General features: G+C 46.5%; 1 protein-coding gene across 2 annotated transcripts in view; it reads right to left on the reverse strand.

Moving 5' to 3' along the window:
• Nucleotides 1-10,671, reverse strand: part of BFSP1 (beaded filament structural protein 1) — a 38,320-nt gene extending 27,649 nt beyond the window's left edge. Inside the window, 2 exon segments of one of the 2 annotated variants that reach the window (NM_174247.3) lie at nucleotides 4,916-4,976; nucleotides 10,270-10,671. In NM_174247.3, the coding sequence (NP_776672.2) occupies nucleotides 4,916-4,976; nucleotides 10,270-10,643 (435 nt within the window). In that variant the 5' untranslated portion in view covers nucleotides 10,644-10,671. 2 annotated transcript variants of the gene reach the window in all.
• Nucleotides 10,672-22,965: the final 12,294 nt, after the last annotated feature.

Below are 22,965 nucleotides of genomic sequence, written 5' to 3' on the forward strand. Positions count from 1 at the left end.
TTTAAGATTCTGGGAATTTTTTTTTTAAAAAGAGAAATCTTGAAGTCTACACCTTACCATTTATATATGTAAAACAATGAGTCCTAGAGATTAGCCAAACCCAACTATTTAAAAATCATCAGGTCAGTTCTAGTAACTTCTAATGGAGCATAGCCTATACAAATACTGAAACCCTATGCTGTACACCTAAAACTAACATAATATTGAAAATCAACTATTACTTCATTAAAAAGTTAAAAATAAAAAACAAAACAATTAAATGCTAATGGAAAAAATAAAGGAAGACCCTGTCCATACCTACTAAGAGTGAATGGGGGGCTCTGAGTCATTTAGATTCAGTGAGGGTGAGCTCCTGCCCTGACAGAGATGTGATATCCCACCTCTTTTTTTGGGGAAAAAACCCAAAATCCTCAAGGCTGTTCTGAGGTTCCGAGAGCTGATGCAGGGACCTCTCCATTCACTGCATTTGCATCCTGTGTTCGTGATTTCTGACACATCCAAATCTACTATTCACCCTGTATTCTTTTCCAATTGATTCATGTTTATTGACATGTATTTAAAAAGGAATTTTTTTAATTTCTTAAATTTTTAAAATTTTTAAAGAATTTTTTTTTATAGTTTTAAAACTATTTTTGATCCAGCCCTGTCAAATCACTTTACAGATAATTTTCTCATTTTGGCATCAAGGTTGTTGATGTTATAAATACATCTTTTCATTACCTTAATTATTTCTAACATTTCTTTTTTTTATTTATTTAACTTTACAATATTGTATTGGTTTTGCCATATATCAAAATGAATCTGCCACAGGTATACATGTGTTCCCCATCCTGAACCCTCCTCCCTCCTCCCTCCGCATACCATCCCTCTGGGTCGTCCCAGTGCACTAGCCCCAAGCATCCAGTATCGTGCATTGAACCTGGACTGGGGACTCGTTTCATATATGATATTATACATATTTCAATGCCATTTTTAAAGAATTTTTTTATGTCATCCGCTATAGACAAAAGGTATTCACAAAAATAAATTCACAGCAATTCCAAAGCTATCCCTCTACACACTCCCACTCCCCTGGGGTTACACAGCCACATCTAGAGAGAACTAAGCTGGTGTCCATCGTATCAGGTGACCTACAGTAACAACTGTAGCAGGCAGGTCACATCTACGATTGTGTCACTGAACCTTCACCAGCCATGCAGACAAACACCTGCTCTTGAGGTGGGAACCGGCATTGTTCCCATTTTCCAGACAGAGAAACTGAGGTGCCGAGAGAGGAAGCCACTCGCAGTGGAGTGAGGGGTCCTAGTAGCAGGCCACCCTCCTGCTCTGGACGGCACAGCTCTCGCGGGGAGCAGGGTCTCCCCTGCACCCGGGAACAGCCATGCCGAAGCCTGTGTGGCCCCCGCCCACCCTACTGCCTGGTCCCATCCTCCCACGGAACCTTCATAACATCCCCACTGGACTCAGATCCCAACCGTCCACACGCTACATCACAGAATGAAGCGGGGAAAAGGGTGGAATGCCTTTCCCTTATTTTCCATTTTCTATTTCTTATTTGTCTACTGGGAATACGCACTGCTTTTGTAATAGCAGAAAAATCGAAGGTTTGAGCTTGTTTTTAAGTCGCATCACTTGCCACCAAAGGTTAAACGGACTAAGTTCTGTCTCTTGCTTCTTTGAGGAAGGCCCAGGATGACACTCTGCAGGGCAGGCGACAACCTCAGTGCCATGTCCAGAGGGGGCCCTACCTACGGTGAGGACAATTACAAAGCAGAGCGAGCCGTTCGGGGCGCGGGGAAAGGGCTGAAAAGTGCGTAAAGCTGATGGCGGTCAGCTTTCTCTGTTCCCAGAGGCCTCGGTCTGTGGACACAACAGTAGCCCCACCTGGGAGCCTGGAATTTCTGCCAAAAACAATGGGGATGAGCCATGGGTGTCAGTCGAACTGCTGAGTGAAGTTGAAGGCTAATAAGGCCCAAATCAACTCAGACTTCCAACCCAGCTCAGCACACGGCCAGTCACTGAGCTGTGTGCACAGGACCCCTCTGCAGGACACCCTCCCTGCCAACTCTGAGCTCACGTCTGGGTGCCCACCTGCCCAATTGGCCTGAGACCATCCAGTTTCTATCAATCGACATGTGTGATTACTAACATTTCCTTCACTCAGTGTCCTGACTTGGACAACATGTCAGACATTCACACATGGACAGACACAGAAGAATCACACAGTGGGTGATATCCACGAAGCAACATGCAGTGTCCCGAGTGTAGTTCTGACCCTCCCACCAACTGGCAGTTTAGTAACCAACACCCTGAGCAAACCCTGACAGTCTGAAGTCCCTGCCTGGAGTTCCATGTGGAGAAGAACCTTTTTTTAATTTATTTTATTAAAATGCAGTTGATTTACAATGTTTTGTTAATTTCTGCTGCATAGCAAAGTGACTCAGTTATATACACATAAATATGTTCTTTTTCATATTTTTTTCCATTATGGTTTATCCCAGGATATTGAATATAGTTCCCTGAGCTCTACAGCAGGACCTGTTAATTTCTGCTACATAGCAAAGTGACTCAGTTATACACACATAAATATGTTCTTTTTCATATTCTTTTCCATGATGGTTTATCCCAGGATATTGAATATAGTTCCCTGTGCTCTACAGCAGGACCTTATTGCTTATCCAGTCTCTATACAATAGTTTGTATCTGCTAATCCCAACCTCCCACTCCATCCCACCACCACGCTCCTTCTCCCTGACAAGCACAAGTCTCTATATTTGTGAGTGTGTTTCTATTATATAGATATGTTCATTTGTATCATAGTTCAGGTTCCACATATAGTGATATCATATGATATTCGTCTTTCTCTTTCTGACTTACGTGATTAGTACAGTAATCTGTAGGTCCATCCATGTTGCTGCAAATGGCATTATTTAATTATTTTTTACAACTGAGTAATATTCCATGGTATATATGTGTGAACGTGAAAGTTGCTCAGTTGTGTCCAACTCTTAGGGATCCCATGGACTATACAGTCCATGGAATTCTCCAGGCCAGAATACTGGAGTGGGTAGCCTTTCCCTTCTCCAGGGGATTTTCCCAACCCAGGGATCAAACCCAGGTCTCTCGCACTGTAGGCAGATTCTTTTCCAGCTGAGCCACCAGGGAAGCATCTTCTTTATTCATCTGCTTTATTCATTCATCTGTTGATGGCTATTCATGTTGTTTCCAAGTCTTGGCTACTGTGAACAGTGCTGCTATGTACATAGGGGTGCATGTATCTTTTCAAATTATGGTTTTGTCCGGATTATGGTTTTGCCCAGGAGTGAGATTGCTGGATCATATGGCAACCATTTGGAGAAGACTCTTAAGGCCACATCTGGGTGCAACAGGGAAGGGTGACAGATTTTATCAGCAATGAGGTTATGGGTGGGGAAGAGGAGAAGGTGAAAGCAGCCAGGTACCCTGAATAAGCAGCCCTTCAACTCATCAGTCCCCGTAGGTCCTTCCTTCTGACATTTGAGCTCCAAAATGATCAGAAAAGGACCATGCTCAGACCTATTGGCCACGGATAACCTCTGCAGTCCAAGATCACTCTGCTATCTGGTAGTCGAGCTCTCCTGGCTACAGCAGAAAGATCCAGTCAGTTAGGAAATGCTGGAGGATCCAGAAAAGGAAACTGCCCCGGCAGAGAACAGTTCCCCCTAAGCTCCGGTACCTCCCTCACGGAGACAGTTCATACTTCGAGAGTGAGGAGTTTGAGGGGAAAAGGAAATTTCGTCCTCTGTTCTCGTGGGACTTTCCCCGGGGAGGAATCTTCTCAAGACTCTTAGCCAACAGGATACGGTAGCACTGATCCAAGTAACTACTGCCTGGAGCAAGTCCTCTCCCAAGTTTGGTGCAAACCACAGCCAGCCTCTGTGACACTGACATCCTGATGGCCGAACAAAGCAATGAGCTTCATTGTCTAGAGATCTCTCACAAGCTCATGTAGCTTGTGGGATAGGAGTGCATGGGGGTGTGTGCACTCACTCACAAAGATTTCATTGAAGTTACAAAGCCATGAAGGACGGCAGCAGACAGACACAGAGAACAGACTTGTTGCCAAGTTGTGGGGGGAGGGGAGGGATGGATTGGGAGGCTGGGATTCGCAAATGCAAATTATTATACGTAGGAAGGATAAACAACAAGGTCCTACTGTACAGCTCATAAAACCATCAGTTCAGTTCAGTTCAGTCGCGCAGTCATGTCTGACTCTTTGCAACCCCATGGACTGCAGCATGCCAGGCCTCCCTGTCCATCACCAACTCCCGGAGATTACCCAAACTCATGTCCATTGAATCGGTGATGCCATCCAACCATCTCATCCTCATCCTTAAAACCGTAATGGGAAAGAAGATGAAAAAGAATGTACATATATGTATAACTGAGTCACTTTGCTGTACAGCAGAAATTAACATTGTAAATCAACGGTACTTCAATAAAACTTTTTTAAAAAGGAGAGTGACCCCAAAAGACATGGAGGAGTCTCGAAAGAACACAAAAAGGAGGCATGTGGAACAACAATCGTTCAGCCGCTTAGCTCAATCCCACCATGCTATGCTATGCTATGCTATGCTATGCTAAATCACTTCAGTCGTGTCCGACTCTGTGCGAGCCCATAGACGGCAGCCCACCAGGCTCCCCCGTCCCTGGGATTCTCCAGGCAAGAACACTGGAGTGGGTTGCCATTTCCTTCTCCAGTGCATGAAAGTGAAAAGTGAAAGTGAAGTCGCTCAGTCGTGTCCAACCCTCAGCGACCCCATGGACTGCAGCCTTCCAGGCTCCTCCATCCATGGGATTTTCCAGGCAAGAGTACTGGAGTGGGGTGCCAATCCCACCATGAATCTACTCAAACCCCAGGTCGGGTTCTGCTTACCTTGTTGAGTCGTTCCAGCATCTCCTTCAGCAGCAGTTGACACTCACACTCATTTTCATACCTGCAGACGGGACACAGAAGGCAGAGTGGGACATTCAGTCAGCCTGAGTCCTGCGCCCTCTCTTTATGGGAAGCAGGAGCTGATGCTGTCTTTCGGAGCCCACTCACCCTTTCCCAACCTTCTCCATGGTATACATAGGGGGCGCCATACATGGAGACCCAGCCCCAAGCCCCCAGCACCCCCTCCTAGCCACCCAAGGATGCAGGAATCAGACCTTAGCACAGCTGTCACCCTAGGATCGCAGTTACAATCCTGGGGGCTGCCCTAAGGTTCTGCCTCAAACACCACTGCCCTGACCTCACCTGGCTATCCTATACTATTGTATTCATCCACCTGAGACAGCTTTTCTAGACTGTGTCCTTTGATCCTTACAAAACCCTGGAAGAGAGCAGCTGCTGTTACCCCTATGTGAAAGATGGGGAAACTGAGGTTGAGAAACTGGCCCGAGGCCCCTGTAGATGCTCTGGGCGCTTCACTCACAGCCTCAGCATCTGTCAGAATCGTTCTGCACACCCAGAGCCTCCCCTGGGCTGGGGGGCAGGGCAGACTGGACAGGTCAAAGAGCCAGTCAGCCTGGAAGCAGCCTGCAAGCTCCGGAGTGGGGATACACACGCCCCGGCTCCCTCCCTCCCAGATGGGACCACAGACGAGGGCTCTCCACCCCACAGGTGGGCGCCAGTGGTCACAAAGGGTAACTTGCCGGATGAGGCACCACTTGGTCTTTCCCTGCCTCCCTCACTTCCCCACTCCCCAACTGCTGCTCCCTGACACCATCCCCCAAATAAACAACTTTCTCAGGCTCAGCTCCTGGAGGACTTCACACATAGAGGGGTGAGTCAGGATTCAGATGTGAGCCTGCCACATCTACCACACTGCCTGGGTAGAGGGGGGACACCACCAAAGTTATAAGCATGCACAAGATTAAGAAAGCAGCCAGTGCTAGGAGCACGTGTATTTTTTTTCTCCTAGTCTGCTTCTTCCCTGGAGTCCTAAAAAAAAAAAAAAAAAGCTAAAGATCAAGGAAGCAGAGAAACACCAGAAATCATTCTGATCAGAACAAGGTTCCCTCTAGGGGGAATTTCATCCCCTGAAGAAAAAGAGAAAGCCCGTTCCGCAATGACCCCCACCTCACTTCCTGTAAGCTGTCCCCAGTATCCATCCTAATAGGAGATAGGAAGCCATGTTTGGAAGCCACAGGGCTGCCTAGAATAAAGACTACATTTCCCAGCCTTCTTTGCAGCTCAGTGTGGCCATGTGACTCAATCCTGACCAATGGGAAGCAAGCATGCCTGTGGCCACTTGAAGATATCTTTGGTAAGAGATGGTGCAGGTATGTCCTTCTACATCCCTTCCTCCATCTTGTCCCTTGAAACACCAATGCTGCCTTCTTGAAGGCCACACACAGCCTTGTGGGCCTTGATTACCCTAGGGTGCCATACTAAACTGCTAGCCCAGACCTTACACAAGAAAGAAACAATCTTCCACTTGGAATAAGCCAATGTTAACTTGGAATTTATTTGTAGTTGAAACTAATCCTACTCAGCACTTAGCCCAACCTACAAAGCCTGGCTTTCTGTATCCCTGCACACCCATGCCACAGGTTCAAGTTAGGACTTTACACTGACAGGTGCTGGGAAACTGCAGCTCAAAATCAAAAGTCCTGACCTCAGGGAAGAACACTGTTCTCAGTGTCCCCATTTCCAGAGCCATCCAAGAAGCTCAGCTGTAACCAGTAAGCAAAATATATGTGCATAAGTTTTTCTTTTCACACCAGGATGTCACATTTAGCAGTTTGTTTTCTGTGTGGCTCTAATGAAGCCAGAAATGATTTTTTTTTAAATAGTTAATTCCCTTTAAAAATAAAACTGTTAACAAAATTTAATTTTCTTACTGCTTTTTCCTGCTAGAAACATCCAAGAATTTCTATACCTTAAAAACATATTTAGGGATTTCCCTGGTGGTCCAGTGATTAAGACTCCACACCTTCAGTGCAGGGGACCCAGGTTTGATCCTTTGTGGGGGAACTAAGATCCCACATGCTGCACACAGCCAAATACTTTTTAAAAAATAATTTTTAAAAGTTTAAAACATACTTAATAAACAAGATATTAACCTAGTTTCATGCTGTAGACAAGTCTAGGTATTATATTAAAGACGGGTGATCTCATTATAAAGAATTCATGGTAAGAATTCATAATATATTCATATATTCATAGAAGTGAATATAGAAGTGAATTCATAAGGTGGAAAAAACCACTTTGGCTTCAATCGTCTGACTGACAGAATTAATTTTAGCTTTCAGCAATTTGGATAATTGACTCATCATTGTATTTTGTATGCATCATTGTATTTATAGTATTTTGGTAGTTTTGTTTTATAGTTTTTATTTTATTTAGCCTTTCTTTGATGTGCTAAAGACCTGATTTTGAAATTATACAACTATCCAGGTAAAGAATATGCCTAACAAGGCTGCATATACCTTCCTGTTTCTGCATTAATTTCACCTATTTCTGGCTAGTCATCACCACACCTCTGGAATTAAACCAAACTCAGTGTATGTCCCCAGTGTACTACAGATGTGTATAATTTTTACAATGATTTTCTAATCTCACTACCCAATTTTAATTATCAAAACTTCTCTAAGGGGGCACTGGGAGGGAATAAACTAATGAGAATTATCAAATAAATCAGAGAGCCTGAGGGGCCTGCTCCATGATGGACACACAACCCAGAATCAAGTAAAATCAGGAAAACTCAACACAGCCACCCTCCATTGAGGGCTCCCAGGAGTCATGCTTGCCCAGTCAAATCACAGCCGACTGTGACCCAAGGACTGTGGCCTAGGTAAAGGCCATCTGGGGATCTGGGGTATCCAGATGACCCATGGAGCTGCCTTGTGTCATTCACCAACATTCACCTCCATTGCTTTAGGTAACATGAACTTTATATGAGTGAAGGCCTCACTCCACAGGCGTCCAAGGAAGGTTTCTCTCCAAGACACAGCATTCTGAAAAGGGTGTGAGCCTCCAGGCGAAAAACCCAAGTTCAAGTCCTGCCACCCACAGGCCCTCTGCAAACCTCAGTTTTCCCTTGAAGAGCTATAGGGATTTTCAGGTGCCTTCTTCCAGGATCAAAACCAGAAACAGGGACTTTCCTGGCAGTCCAATGGTTAAGACTCTACACTTCCACTGCAGGGGCCAAAGGTTCAGTCCCTGGTTAGGGAATTAAGATCCTGCATGCCACACAGCACAGCTAAAAAGAAAGAAAACCAGAAACAGCAGGACTGATGGAATGAATGCTTATGATCAGATAAACAGGCTCGATATACAATGCTGAATAACCTGTTCACATCTGGGGCTGAGAATATGTAATACAAACACAGAGCACATTTGAAGAAAACTCTCCAGCTACCCTAGACCAGAGATCCTCAAACCTGGCTGTTCACTGAAATTACCAGTGGAGCTCATTAAATATGGAAATCCTGGGCTCCACTTGAGGCCTCAGATCAGGTCTACTTCTGAATTTTTTTCATTAATTTATATAATTTTTAAACATATAAATCTCTTACATGGTCAGAGAATTTTTTAAATGACGTCAGAAAACATTAAGTTAAAATTCTCCCTCTACCTCTGTTCGTCCTCCCTTATCCTCATAGGTAAGCAGTGTTGTTAGGTTTCTGTGTGTGCTTGTGTCCTTTTTTACAAGCAAAAAATCTCTATGCCTCCCCCTGTCTTTTTAAAATAGATAATAATAACACACTATTTTTTTTTTTTACAATTGCATAGAATTCCATTGCATGAATGAAGCACAATTTCATAACCTGACTCCTATTAACAGGCATTCAGGTTCCAAGTCTTAGTTACTGAGATCATGCTGCAGGGAATATCCTTGTGGACATGTCCTTTGACACCTGCTTGAGTATCAGAGGGAACTGCCCAGTGGCGCTAGTGGTAAAGAACCCACCTACCAAATGCAGAAAACATTAAGAAATGCTGCGGGCTCGATCCCTAGGTCAGGAAGATTCCCCAGAGAAGGAAATGGCAACCCACTCCAGTATTCTTGCCTGGAGGATTCCATGGACAGAGGAGCCTGGCGGGCTACAGTCCATAGGGTCATAGAGAGTCAGACTACACTGAAGTGACTTAGCACACGCACACACAGAATATCCGAGGATAAATTCCCTGAAGCACCCAGCTGAGTCAAAGTGCACACTCATTTATAACCTGGAAAAATGTTGACAAATTGCTGAGCATCTTTTTTTTTTTTTTAACAGCTTTTAGGGTGATTTTAAAGCATTATTCATTCTATCAAAAGGGGGCACATTGCCCAGGACCAGGACTTTTGAAACTTCAATGTTTAACTTAAATGCTGAATCACCTGGGGGGGGGTCTTGTAAAAGTGCAGTCAGATCCAGGAGCTCTGGGTTGGGGCGGGGGGGGGGGCCAAGAGTCTCCTTTTTTAACAAGCTCCTGGGTGATGGGAAACTGCTGGTCCATGGATCGCACTTTGAGTAGCCAGACCCTAGAGGACACAGGTTGAAACAATGTCCAGGTGTCAGCTGTGATACAGTGAAGACAGTTAGACTTTGCAAGTTCAAGACCTGAATTCCAATCCTGATGCAGCAGTCACCAGCTGAGTGACCTTTCCCCTAAATCAATACATTGTCTGAATCCCAGTCTGTGAAATGGGTGCAATACCCTCTATAACAGGATGAGCCTGGAGCATTAATAAACATCCATCATGGGGTGGCAAAGAGTTAGCCTCGACTTAGCAACGAACAACAACAATCTCAAAAACACTATGCAGAGCAGAAGGAGCCAGACACATAGAATATGTCTAGAAGATTCCATTTTTTGTGAAATTCTAGAACAGGCAATAGTAATCTATAGTGACAGAAATCAGAACCCTGGGCGCCTCCGTTGAGGGGACTGGGGAGGGGGAACCAAAGACTGGGAAAGGGCAAAAAGGAACTTTTTGGGTAGAGGAAATATCTTGTTTTAGTAGTTAAATGGGTACCTACGTTTCTCAACTCATTACACGATGCTCTTGAATGTGTGCATTCTATTGCATGTAATTATATCTAGATATTAAGATAGGTTTAAAAAGTAAATTACACCATTTCATGTGACACGGCATCACAACGGAAGCTAGCCCTAGCTCAGGAAAACGCACCACGTGCGTGCCTCCGCGGAGATAAAGTCACCGGTCGCCCGGAGATCAGAGACTGCCCTCCCAGCCCAGTGGCCGCGCGCTCCCGGCCCGCGCGGCCTGTCACCCTAGAGGCGCCGCTTACTTGCTCCGGAACTCGTCGAGCGCGCGCTGCGCCTCTGCGCCCTGGCGCTCCAGCCGGGTGCGCTCGGCCGCCAGGTCCCGGGCGCGCTGGCGGTTGCCCTCGACGTGGCGGGCCAGGGCATCCTCGGGGCCGGCCAGCTCGTCCAGGCGCTGGAAGGCGTCCAGCTGCCTCCGGAGGACGGCATGGCGCTGCTCGAGCGCCCGGGCCCGCTGGACGTGAGCGGCCACGCGCTCGCCGAGCCCCTGCAGCGCCGCCAGGTTCGGCGCGGCCGCCCGGGCCTCCGCCAGGCGGTCCGGCTCTGCGGCGCGCGGCGCCTCCTCGGCGCGCTCGTACTGCTCCTTGCGGGTTTGGAACACGTAGCTGCGCCGGTACATGGCTCCTCCGCGGGCGGGCGCACGGCTGGGTCCCGGAGGCACCTAGCCGAGCCAGCAGTCCGCTAAATAAACATCGGAGGCCCAGGGTGCGCAGCTGGGACGTTCCAGAGCGTGTCAGCTGTCTCTCCACGCGGCGCCCAGCCTCGGGAAGAACAAAAGAGCGGCGGGGCCCGCTTTTGTGCGCTGGCTTAGCGGCCCATAGAGCTCTGAGGGTTGGAAGGTTACCCAGCGCCATGAGGGTTTTGTTCCGGGATTGTCGAGCCCGTTGCTTTTGAGTAAATGGAGGGTCAGGAGGACAAAAGAAGCATACCTTTCTTCTGACTTGTTTCCACTGTGGAATTGCGAAGAAAGCCCAAGGGGGGCTTGTTAACCTTGGTCTAGCTGGAGAGCTCAAGGACCCCTGGCTTTGTCTCTTCTCTCTCTTTCTGTCAAGCTCTCAATTCTAGAGCTTTTTAACAATACCTTTTTCTTTTCTGATTACTTAAGCAGCTACTTTTCGTAATTACACCATGGCATTAAAGACCCCTCTTTAAGTGGTTCTTAACCTTGGATGCAATATCAAATGGCACTTCTCAATAAATTGTGCGGTGTGTCGCAAGATCTTACTGATACTTGTACGTGTTTGTAAGGAATCTCTTCTTTGCACAGTAACTCAGAAAACCTTGCACAGTTGTTACTATTAATACTATCCTGAGGCTCATGGATTCTGACAGCCTTTTGAAGTAGGAGATGCAAGCCGAGCTCCATCCGGACATTGGCATAATAGATTCTTCCAACCAAAGAAAAAATTCTTACAGCCTAAAGATTTGATAAATTGGCCAACTCTAAATTAGACATATAAAGGAATTTGTGTCACTATGTTTCATTTTAATTTATATTATGGAAATAATAAAGCTAGGCTTTGACGAATTTAAAAGTGAATTATGGGTGTTGAAAGAAATGAATAGCATTTGATGAGACTGTTCCTAGATAGAAATATTTGTCCTATCTCCAATTTAACAAATCATTATCAAAAGCCTGTTTTCATAAAAAGATTAGCAGTACCATATAATTAACAACTCTGTTGATTGTATATAGTATACTACAAATTAAAGTCATAGTTAACAAAGATGAAGAAAATTACACAGATCTTTGTTGGGTTTCTCGGAGTTTATTTTTTCTCCAGAAAGACTAGGACATGGATTCAGTCTAGGATGAATCTATGTAAGGGCCAAAGTTGTGCTGGTAGTGTAGTTATTCTATTTTCTTGTGTTAAGTCATTTAAAAATAGATTTTATGATCAAATCAAGGAGAACCAATGCTTATTAATATTTTATATAGTATGGCACACATATACCATGCTGATGCCATAGCAAATTGGTTTCAGGCTTCCTAGAGAGCAAAACCAACATAGAACAAGAGTTGATTTATATAAAAAAAAATCATTCCTTCCTTTTGACATCATGTGTCAGGTATTTCAACAAAACACGCTGACACCCCCCCACCCCAAACTAAGTAGCAGATGAAAAGTCATTTTTTGTCCGATGCTTAGTTTGCAGGTCAGCTGCAGAGCTTTTGTGCAGGCTTCAGGTCTTCTGATCCACCAGGGCAGCTCTGCTCCCAGTGGAACTGCTCTTCCCGGAACTCACAGTGACAGAAGGATGGGAGCCAGCGCAGATACACAGACCACTCCAAGCCTTTGTTGGCTTTATGTCCACTAACATCCTTTAGTGAAACCAAAGCACAGGGGGACTTTCCTGATGGCCTAGTGGCTAAGACTCTGCACTCCCAATGCAGGGGGCCCATGTTTGATCCCTGGTCAGATTGAAGACAGGAGAAGAAAGGGACGACAGAGGACAAAATGGTTGGATGGCATCACCAACTCGAGGGACATGAGTTTGAGCAAGCTCCAGGAGTTGGTGCTGGACAGGGAACCCTGGTGTGCTGTAGTCCATGGGGTTGCAAAGAGTCAGATACGACTGAGCAGCTGAACTGAACTGAACTGAACAGGGAACTAGATCCCACGTGCCACTGTCGTAGTGATGTGTTCTGGGAAACAAACTCACTCAGAAGGACAATGTATATAGTGGACTGCAGTTTATTACACCAGCGTGCCCAAGGCAGAGTCTCTTCTTAGCAAGGACCCTGACCAGTTTTTTGTGAAAACTTTATATACCCTACCACGTGCACAAACCCACCTCCCCAGATTTCCTGACAATCAAAGTTAACCCATAATTCATATGCCTAGGTAGTTAACAGTGGACAATTATCAATAGGCCTGTGGTCATACCCCAATAAGCATAATAGAATGTATGATTCTATTTGGTTACACAGATAATTAGGGTATTCTTTTAGCGATGTCGACGTTCTAGGAATCAGCGAACCGAAATGGATGGGAATGGGTGAATTTAACTCAGATGACCATTATATCTACTACTGTGGGCAGGAATCCCTCAGAAGAAATGGAGTAGCCATCATGGTCAACAGAAGAGTCTTAAATGCAGTACTTGAATGCAATCTCAAAAATGACAGAATGATCTCTGTTTGTTTCCAAGGCAAACCATTCAATATCAAGGTAATCCAAGTCTATGCCCCAACCAGTAACGCTGAAGAAGCTGAAGTTGAACGGTTCTATGAAAACCTACAAGACCTTTTAGAACTAACACCCAAAAAAGATGTCCTTTTCATTATAAGGGACTGGAATGCAAAAGTAGTAAGTTAAGAAACACCTGGAGTAACAGGCAAATTTGGCCTTGGAATACGGAATGAAGCAGGGCAAAGACTAATAGAGTTTTGCCAAGAAAATGCACTGGTCATAACGAACACCCTCTTCCAACAACACAAGAGAAGACTCTATACATGGACATTACCAGATGGTCAATACTGAAATCAGATTGATTATATTCTTTGCAGCCAAAGATGGAGAAGCTCTATACAGTCAGCAAAAACAAGACCAAGAGCTGACTGTGGTCAGACCATGAACTCCTTATTGCCAAATTCAGACTTAAATTGAAGAAAGTAGGGAAAACCACTAGACCATTCAGGTATGACCTAAATCAAATCCCTTATGATTATACTGTGGAAGTGAGAAATAGATTTAAGGGCCTAGATCTGATAGATAGAGTGCCTGATGAACTATGGACGGAGGTTCGTGACATTGTACAGGAGACCGGGATCAAGACCATCCCCATGGAAAAGAAATGCAAAAAAGCAAAATGGCTGTCTGGGGAGGCCTTACAAATAGCTGTGAAAAGAAGAGAAGCGAAAAGCAAAGGAGAAAAGGAAAGATATAAACATCTGAATGCAGAGTTCCAAAGAATAGCAAGAAGAGATAAGAAAGCCTTCCTCAGCGATCAATGCAAAGAAATAGAGGAAAACAACAGAATGGGAAAGACTAGAGATCTCTTCAAGAAAACCAGAGATACCAAAGGAACATTTCATGCAAAGATGGGCTCGATAAAGGACAGAAATGGTATGGACCTAACAGAAGCAGAAGATATTAAGAAGAGATGGCAAGAATACACAGAAGAACTGTACAAAAAAGAGCTTCATGACCCAGATAATCACGATGGTGTGATCACTGACCTAGAGCCAGACATCCTAGAATGTGAAGTCAAGTGGGCCTTAGAAAGAAAGCATCACTATGAACAAAGCTAGTGGAGGTGATAGAATTCCAGTTGAGCTATTCCAAATTCTGAAAGATGATGCTGTGAAAGTGCTGCACTCAATATGCCAGCAAATTTGGAAAACTCAGCAGTGGCCACAGGACTGGAAAAGGTCAGTTTTCATTCCAATCCCAAAGAAAGGCAATGCCAAAGAATGCTCAAACTACCGCACAATTGCACTCATCTCACATGCTACTCAAGTAATGCTCAAAATTCTCCAAGCCAGGCTTCAGCAATACGTGAACCGTGAACTTCCTGATGTTCAAGCTGGTTTTAGAAAAGGCAGAGGAACCAGAGATCAAATTGCCAACATCCGCTGGATCATCGAAAAAGCAAGAGAGTTCCAGAAAAACATCTATTTCTGCTTTATTGACTATGCCAAAGCCTTTGACCGTGTGGATCACAATAAACTGTGGAAAATTCTGAAAGAGATGGGAATCCCAGACCACCTGACCTGCCTCTTGAGAAACCTATATGCAGGTCAGGAAGCAACGGTTAGAACTGGACAAGGAACAACAGACTGGTTCCAAATAGGAAAAGGAGTATGTCAAGGCTGTATATCGTCACCCTGCTTATTTAACTTATATGCAGAGTACATCATGAGAAACGCTGGGCTGGAAGAAACACAAGCTAGAATCAAGAGTGCCAGGAGAAATATCAATAACCTCAGATATGCAGATGACACCACCCTTATGGCAGAAGTGAAGAGGAACTAAAAAGCCTCTTGATGAAAGTGAAAGAGGAGAGTGGAAAAGTTGGCTTAAAGCTCAACATTCAGAAAACGAAGATCATGGCATCTGGTCCCACCACTTCATGGGAAATAGATGGGGAAACAGTGGAAACAGTGTCAGACTTTATTTTTGGGGGCTCCAAAATCACTGCAGATGGTGACTGCAGCCATGAAAGTAAAAGACGCTTACTTCTTGGAAGGAAAGTTATGACCAACCTAGATAGCATATTCAAAAGCAGAGACTTTTTTTGCCAACAAAGGTTTGTCTAGTCAAGGCTATGATTTTTCCTGTGGTCATGTATGGATGTGAGATTTGGACTGTGAAGAAGGCTGAGCACCAAAGAATTGATGCTTTTGAACTGTGGTGTTGGAGAAGACTCTTGAGAGTCCCTTGGACTGCAAGGACATCCAATCAGTCCATTCTGAAGATCAGCCCTGGGATTTCTTTGGAAGGAATGATGTTAAAGCTGAAACTCCAGTACTTTGGCCACCTCATGCGAAGAGTTGACTCATTGGAAAAGACTCTGATGTTGGGAGGGATTGGGGGCAGGAGGAGAAGGGGACAACAGAGGATGAGATGGCTGGATGGCATCGCCGACTCCATGGACGTGAGTCTGAGTGGACTCCGGGGGCTGGTGATGGACAGGGAGGCCTGGCGTGCTGTGATTCGTGGAGTCGAAAAGAGTCAGACACGACTGAGCGACTAATCTATCTGACCTGATCTTCAGCGATGGAGAGCCCTGGTTCTCTTCCTTCTGAGGGCCCAGTTTTCCAGTTGGTATGTTGTTTCCAAAGATACTGGGCATATAGCTCAAAGTCCACAGTCTGGCCCAAGATGGAGTCCTGCTTTCAAGATAGAGCCTGTTCTCTTTCCTCCTTCATTCCCCCTTCTTGATGCTCTTAACTCATAGTATGAGCATCATTCATAGGGATATATTGCACCCTGGCTCTCCGACTGCCAATTTGGGAGAACACCACCAACCTTTGGGTTACAAAGTTCATAATACATTGTAAGATGTTGGGTCCACAAAGCAGAACTATCAAGGCAACTATAACAATGTTCCACCAATCACCCCTCACACAAGATAGTACCGAGGTCCAGAAAGGAATGTTTTTATTTGACATTGCTTTTACCTGGTTTTTCATGTCATCTATGAAGTGACTTAGCAGTAGCAGCAAACCAGCTGATACATTGCTGGAGAAGGCAATGGCACCCCACTCCAGTACTCTTGCCTGGAAAATTCCATGGGCGGAGGAGCCTAATAGGCTGCAGTCCATGGGGTCGCTAAGAGTCAGACATGACTGAGCGACTTCACTTTCACTTTTCACTTTCATGCATTGGAGAAGGAAATGGCAACCCACTCCAGTGTTCTTGCCTGGAGAATCCCAGGGACAGGGGAGCCTGCTGGGCTGCCGTGTATGGGGTCGCACAGAGTCAGACACTACTGAAGTGACTTAGCATTAGCAGCAAAGCAGCTGATACATTGCCAGATAAATCAAGAATATATACACAACATTCAGCCTTAATTATAGCACAGGTACCTCCTTGAGCAGCTGTAAGCATGTCCAAAACCATTCTGTTTTGAATTACCGCTTTTGTTACTTCTATGAAACTGGTGTTTACATAATATGTAACCCCATGACCCAAGCCTATTGACTGTAGATCTGGCTTACACCGAGAGAACAGGGAGAGACTATGATTGACAAGAGAAAGGAAAGTCTCTTTTTGTTGTCCCAGAAAAGAGTAGAGTGGTTTAAAATCTCCTTGGCAGAGCGGTGACACCTGCCAGGAATGTCCATCCATCACAGACAGAGGCACAGCCCCACAACAGGCCCCCTTTGGGGCCTCCCATATACAACTTCATCCACAGAATAGCCATGGAACCACGGGGTTATCCTGAGTCTGAGCAGAGCCGTTGGAAGCAAGTCCACCCAGGAGCAGTCAGTCTCTATGATCCATTTGGAGAGTGTCTCTTTAAGTGTCTAGTTGGTTCGTTCTACCATCCCAAAACTCTGGGGCCTATAGGCAGTGTGCAGTTTCCATTTGATGCTTAAAGTTTTGCTTACTTGTACTAAATCAGCTACAAAAGCTGGGCCATTGTCTGATCCAAAGCTGGTAGGAAATCCAAATCTGGGAACTATTTCCCTAAGCAGGCACCAGGCTACTTCTGATGCTTTTACAGTCCGGGTAGGAAAAATGTCTACCATTCCGAGAACGTACATACCATGACAAGCAGGTAATGGTAGTGTCGGTGAGGTTTCATTTCAGTGAAGTCTGCTTCCAGGTGTTCAAAGGGAAGCGTGCCTTTCAGCTGAATCCCTGGAGGCTTCTGTCTATGCCGAGAGGCAGCATTACCCTGTGAGCAGGCAGTGCAGTTCTGAGATTCTGTCCTGCCTAGGGAAGAGAGGCGGGGAACCAAGAAATATTTTCGAATTAGCTCTTCCAGTTTATCATGGCCTAGGTGGGATGCTTGGTGTGTTTGGCTTACCAGAGTGGGTGCCAGCTCCTCCGGTACCAATAATTTGCCACTTGGAAATTCCTACCATCCCTTTTCAGTCTTGATGGCCCCTTCCACTTTGGCTAGTTGGTTTTGGGCTTCAGTGTATTTTGGAGACGCCAGAGTTAGCTCAGGCAGCTCTGCCAATACGAGAGCTTTAATAGGGGCTTCACTTGTCACCTCCAAGCCCTCAGCTGCTTGTTTAGTGGTCTTATCTGCCAGTTTGTTTCCCCGAGCCTGGGGGAACATCCTCTTTTTGATGTCCTCGGCGGTGTATGACTGCAACCCTTGCTGGTTCCCAGACAGCATCTAATAGGGTCAGAATTTCTTCTTTACTTTTAATGACCTTTCTGTTGGCTGTCAGAAGACCTCTCTCTTTCTGTAAAGCCCCATGTACATGTAAAGTAGCAAAAGCATACCTGGAGTCTGTGTAAATGTTTGTCTTCTTGCCTTTTGACAGCTGGAGGGCCCAGATTAGAGCATATAGTTTGCCCCATTGAGCAGACCAGTGTGATGGCAGAGAGCTAACCTCACCGATGGTTTCTTCCATGACTACTGCATATCTCGACAGTCATTGTCCTTGTTTCACCAGGCTGGTACCATTGCTGTACACGACCCAATGTGGGTCTGGGATTGGCTGGTCTCTTAAGTCAGGTCTGCTGGCATAAACTTCTAGGATTTCCTTGCAATCATGTGAGGGCCAGGGCTTCCCTCATAGCTCAGTTGGTAAAGAATCTGCCTGCAATGCAGGAGACCCGGGTTCGATTCCTGGGTTGGGCACATCCCCTGGAGAAGGAAATGGCAACCCACTCCAGTATTCTTGCCTGGAGAATCCCATGGACAGAGCCTGGCAGGCTACAGTCCATGGGGTCGCAAGAGTCGGACACGACTTAGCAACTAAGCTGCTGCTACTACTACTACTACTACATGTGAGGGCCCACCTTCTCCCACAGGAAGGAGAGTGGCTGGATTCAGGGCCTGACAAGGCTCAATAGCAACACGGGGGTTCTCACATAACAGTCCCTGGTATTGAGTAATCCGGGATGTCGACAGCCATTTATGGGGGTCCCCTCGCAGGAGAGTATTGACCTCATGCATGACTTTTATGATCAAATCTTGGCCCAAAGTCAGCTTGGTTGCCTTCTGGACCAGTAAGGCAACCACAGCAACTGCCCATAAGCATCCTGGCCACCCAATGGCAACATTGTCCAGCCGTTTCAAGAGATAAGCCACAGGTCTGTCCCATGTCCCCATAGTCTGGGACAACAGTCCCATAGCTACCTTGTCCTTTTCAGTCACGTAAAGAGTAAATGGCTTAGCAAGGTCTGGCAGGCCCAAGGTGGGTACTGACATAATTGTAGTGGGTTTGAGTTCTATTACCACTGGGACTTGTTTTGCAAGCCTGGGAGGGTTGTCTTCCACCCAGACCTGAGGGAATTGTTGAGTTAACTCTCTCTCTCAACGGTTCAGCCCATCCGGTTTCCCTTCCAGGAGATGGTGTAACCTCCATTCATCTTGGGGGTTACTGAGAGTAAGAGTAAATAAGTGGTGAAGCCCACTCAAAAAGTGGGTCTTTCATGGGGGGGGAAAGGTCACTTGTGCCCCCAATTTAGACAGCAAGTCTCTTCCCAACAAAGGTACTGAGCATTTAGGGATGTATAAAAATTCATGAGTCACTTGGTGTCCCCCCATCTGACATTTTCGGGGTAGACTTGAAACACAAAGTCTGCATTTATCACCATCTGAGACCCAGCAGCCTCTGGATCTATTGGCATATAAAGTACACAGGCCTCGCACAGTCTTTCATAGAACTCAGAGGGTGATTCACTTTCCCTTTGAATCACTTTGACGGGTTTTGCCCTATTTATAGGTTTTTGGCCCCCCTCTTGAGACCTTGTAAAACAGCTGCCTGATCTCTCCAGGCGGCCCCTCCCTTCCTCTGTGTTACAGTCCCAGCTGGGCCTCTAATCGGGGGTGGCTAGCTCTGCCCACTGCTGCGGGTTTGCAGTACCCTCGGGTGCCACTTCTCTTAACCATTTTCTGGCCTCGGGATCCTGTGTCTGTTCTCAGTGATGAAGAGGGAGACTAGTAGTTGGATTATGTCATCCCATGTAGGGCTGCTGCTGCTGCTGCTGCTAAGTCGCTTCAGTCGTGTCCGACTCTGTGCGACCCCATAGACGGCAGCCCACCAGGCTCCTCCGTCCCTGGGATTCTCCAGGCAAGAACACTGGAGTGGGTTGCCATTTCCTTCTCCAATGCATGAAAGTGAAAAGTGAAAGTGAAGTTGCTCAGTTGTGTCTGACTCTTCACGACCCCATGGACTGCAGCCCACCAGGCCCCTCCGTCCATGGGATTTTCCAGCCAAGAGTACTGGAGTGGGTTGCCATTGCCTTCTCCGCATGTAGGGCAGTGGGTTCGAAAAATAGTCTCCATTAGCCTAATCTGGTAATAATAGGCTACAGGGGGCTGATGGTAGTGGCCGTCTGCCCCCTGAACCGGAGGCTGCTGTAACTCTCTGAGGGGCATTTGTAGCGGGGCCCTTTCCTCTGGCTCCTTAGTAGAGCGCAGCCTCTGTTTGATTCTGGTGTCTCCTTTCCCCTTCCTGTCAGTACTCACTGGGAGAGGCGGGTATAGCTTGGGCGGTTCGGCTGAAGCCGGATCCTGAAAGTGTTGGCCAGAGGCTTCTGCACTGGGATCAGAGCCTGCCAAGGTGGTGGCTCTACGACCTCTGGGAGAGCTGGTGGAGGAGCAGCGGCTGCTGCAGGAACTTCACCTGGCCCTGGATTGGGCGTTAAGGCAGCCTCCGGTCCTAGTGGAGCAGTGGGCAGCTGGCACGTCATCATCCAGTATGGCGGGGGCATGGGGGGGGGGCAGGTCATCCTCGTCCAAATCCTTCCAGATCCCAGAGGGAGAAAGGGGATCGGCGTGTCTTCACCTGCCGGTCAGCATGGCCAAACCAGAACACCACACGGTTCAAGACTGTTTCTCCCTAAAGTCCGTTCTGCCTTGATGGGCTTGATCAGGTGCGGATGAAAACACAGAGGGGTTAAATATCCCATGTCCCAGGCCGTCTCCAGAAAGGCCAATTCATACTCATTTATGTATCCCCTTCCTTCTAGCCTGACAATTATGAGGGGGTCAAGAATTTCACAGCAGACAGGACACCTCCTGGTGGAGGGAAGAATATGAGCACACAAGGACCAAGTTTCTTCTAAAAAATCCCCTCGCGATTGCTTGGTAATAATTTTCCCTAAGACAGCGTAGACACACCTCCTAAATGACCTTCACAAATTTCCTCCCTAAACCCTAACATGCTCGTCGACCTGTGTAACAAGCAATCGCTGCCTGCCTATTTCAGGCTCCTGTGGGTCTGTGCCCCTTCTAGTCCCTCCCAGGCAGGTGATCAGGCCCCCTCTTCCACTCTGCCAGGTAGGTTCCTCCTCACCTGAGTGCTAAGTTCCCCTGCTGCCGGCCACTACCTGCTAACATGAAAGGTCCAGACGTTGAGAAGCAAAATCCTTCCAGAAGGGCGAGGCGCCTTCCCCCCTCTAGAAGATTCAAGTCGGAGTAGTCCCAAATGGGACTTGTCTCCTCAAAGTGAGGAGTTTCCTGGCCAATGCACCAAATGTTGTAGCCACACGTTCCAGGAAACAAACTCATTTAAAAGGACAATGCATATAGTGAGTGCAGTCTATTACACCAGTGGGCCCAAGGTAGAGTCTCCTCTTAGCCAAGGACCCTGACCGGTTTTTGCGAAAACGTTATATACCCTAAGTGTACGTGCACAAACCCACCTCCCCAAATTCCCTGACAATCAAAGTTAACCCGTGATTCATATGCCTTAAGCTTAGGTAACAGTGGACAATTATCAATAGGCCTGTGGTCATACCCCAATAAGCATAATAGAATGTATGATTCTATCCGGTTACACAGATAATTAGGGTATTCTTTTACAATGGGCTTCCCTGGTGGCTCAGAGGTTAAAGGGTCTGCCTGCAATGCGGGAGACCCGGGTTCAATCCCTTGGTTGGGAAGATACCCTGGAGAAGGCAATGGCACCCCACTCCAGTATTCTTGCCTGGAGAATCCCATCGACAGAGGAGCCTGGTGGGCTACAGTCCACGGGGTTGCAAAGAGTCAGACAGACTGAACGACTTCACTTTCTTCCGGGGGCCTGGTTTTCCAGTTGGTATGTCGTTTCCATAGATACTGGGCATATAGCTCAAAGTCCACAGTCCAGCTCAAGATGGAGTCCCGCTTTCAAGACAGAGCCTGTTCTGCTTCCTCCTTCACCACAACTAAGGGTTTGCATGCTGCAACTAAGACCCGGTGCAAGTCAAATAAACAAATAAAAATAAATGAAAGGTTTTCCTGGTGGCTCAGTGTTAAAGAATCTGCCTGTCAAGGCAGTGGACACCGGTTCGATCCCTGGCCTGGGAAGATCCCACATGTCTCGGAGCATTCAAGCCCATGTCCCAGGACTACTGAGCCTGTGCTCTAGAGGCCGGAAGCTACAGCTACTGAGCCCACGTGTTGCAACTACTGAAGCCCACATGCCCTAGAGCCCGTGCTCCGCAACAATGAGAAGCCCTCAAAGAAGAGTAGCCCCTGCTCATCACAACTATAGAAAGCCCTCACAGCAACAAAGACTCAGCACAGCCAAAAATCAGTAAATAAATGAATATTAAACAAAGCAAAGTACCCAGCCACAGTCAAGGGGCAAGGAAGAGACATGGCCCACCCAAGGGCACTTCAAGGGTGTGGTGTGTGACTCTATCACAACAGAATGAAGCGTTGGGACCAGCCACCCAGTCTGTCCCCCATGGAGAGCCCTTGGGAAAAATACAAACTTCCAGAAACATAACAACAGAAAAAATATTAATTCTGTTTAATCCAGTGGAACACTTAGAAAATATCTACTCACAAAGCATCACCTGGAAGAGTTAAATATTGGACAAGGTCAAGTCCTTACCCTTAAAGGGCAGGAGACAAATTCCTACTTAACAAATGAAGATACAAAGAAATCTGGGATAAGTTCAAAAACAGAGATGGTAACAAAGCACTGTGGTTGCATCAGGGCAGCAGCAGTGAGCGGTGGGTGGGCAGGTAGGCAAGTTAGAATTCCAGATGAAATAGCATAAACGAGGTGTGTACTCTGAGTTCCCTGAACTTGTAGCTAAACCGGGGCAGGTGTGGCAAGAGGAGTCCCACAAAGGAAGGCTCAAAGGCTCCACATGAGTGACCCTGGAACATGGGCATTACCTCCATTCCTTTCACCAAGCCCCACCAAAAATGAGAGTAAGGAATCTTTTGAGATTAAAGTTTCACAAAAATAAGGAAGAAAAGATGACAGTGGACAAGTTCCGTCAACAGATTTTCAGAAGGCTGACCAGGGACAGATTCCGGGAGACTGATGTGGTGCTGTGGAGAAAGCTGAAACCCAACTGTCT

Source organism: Bos taurus, chromosome 13 (genome assembly GCF_002263795.3).
Source record: "Bos taurus isolate L1 Dominette 01449 registration number 42190680 breed Hereford chromosome 13, ARS-UCD2.0, whole genome shotgun sequence".
Lineage (NCBI taxonomy): Eukaryota > Metazoa > Chordata > Mammalia > Artiodactyla > Bovidae > Bos > Bos taurus.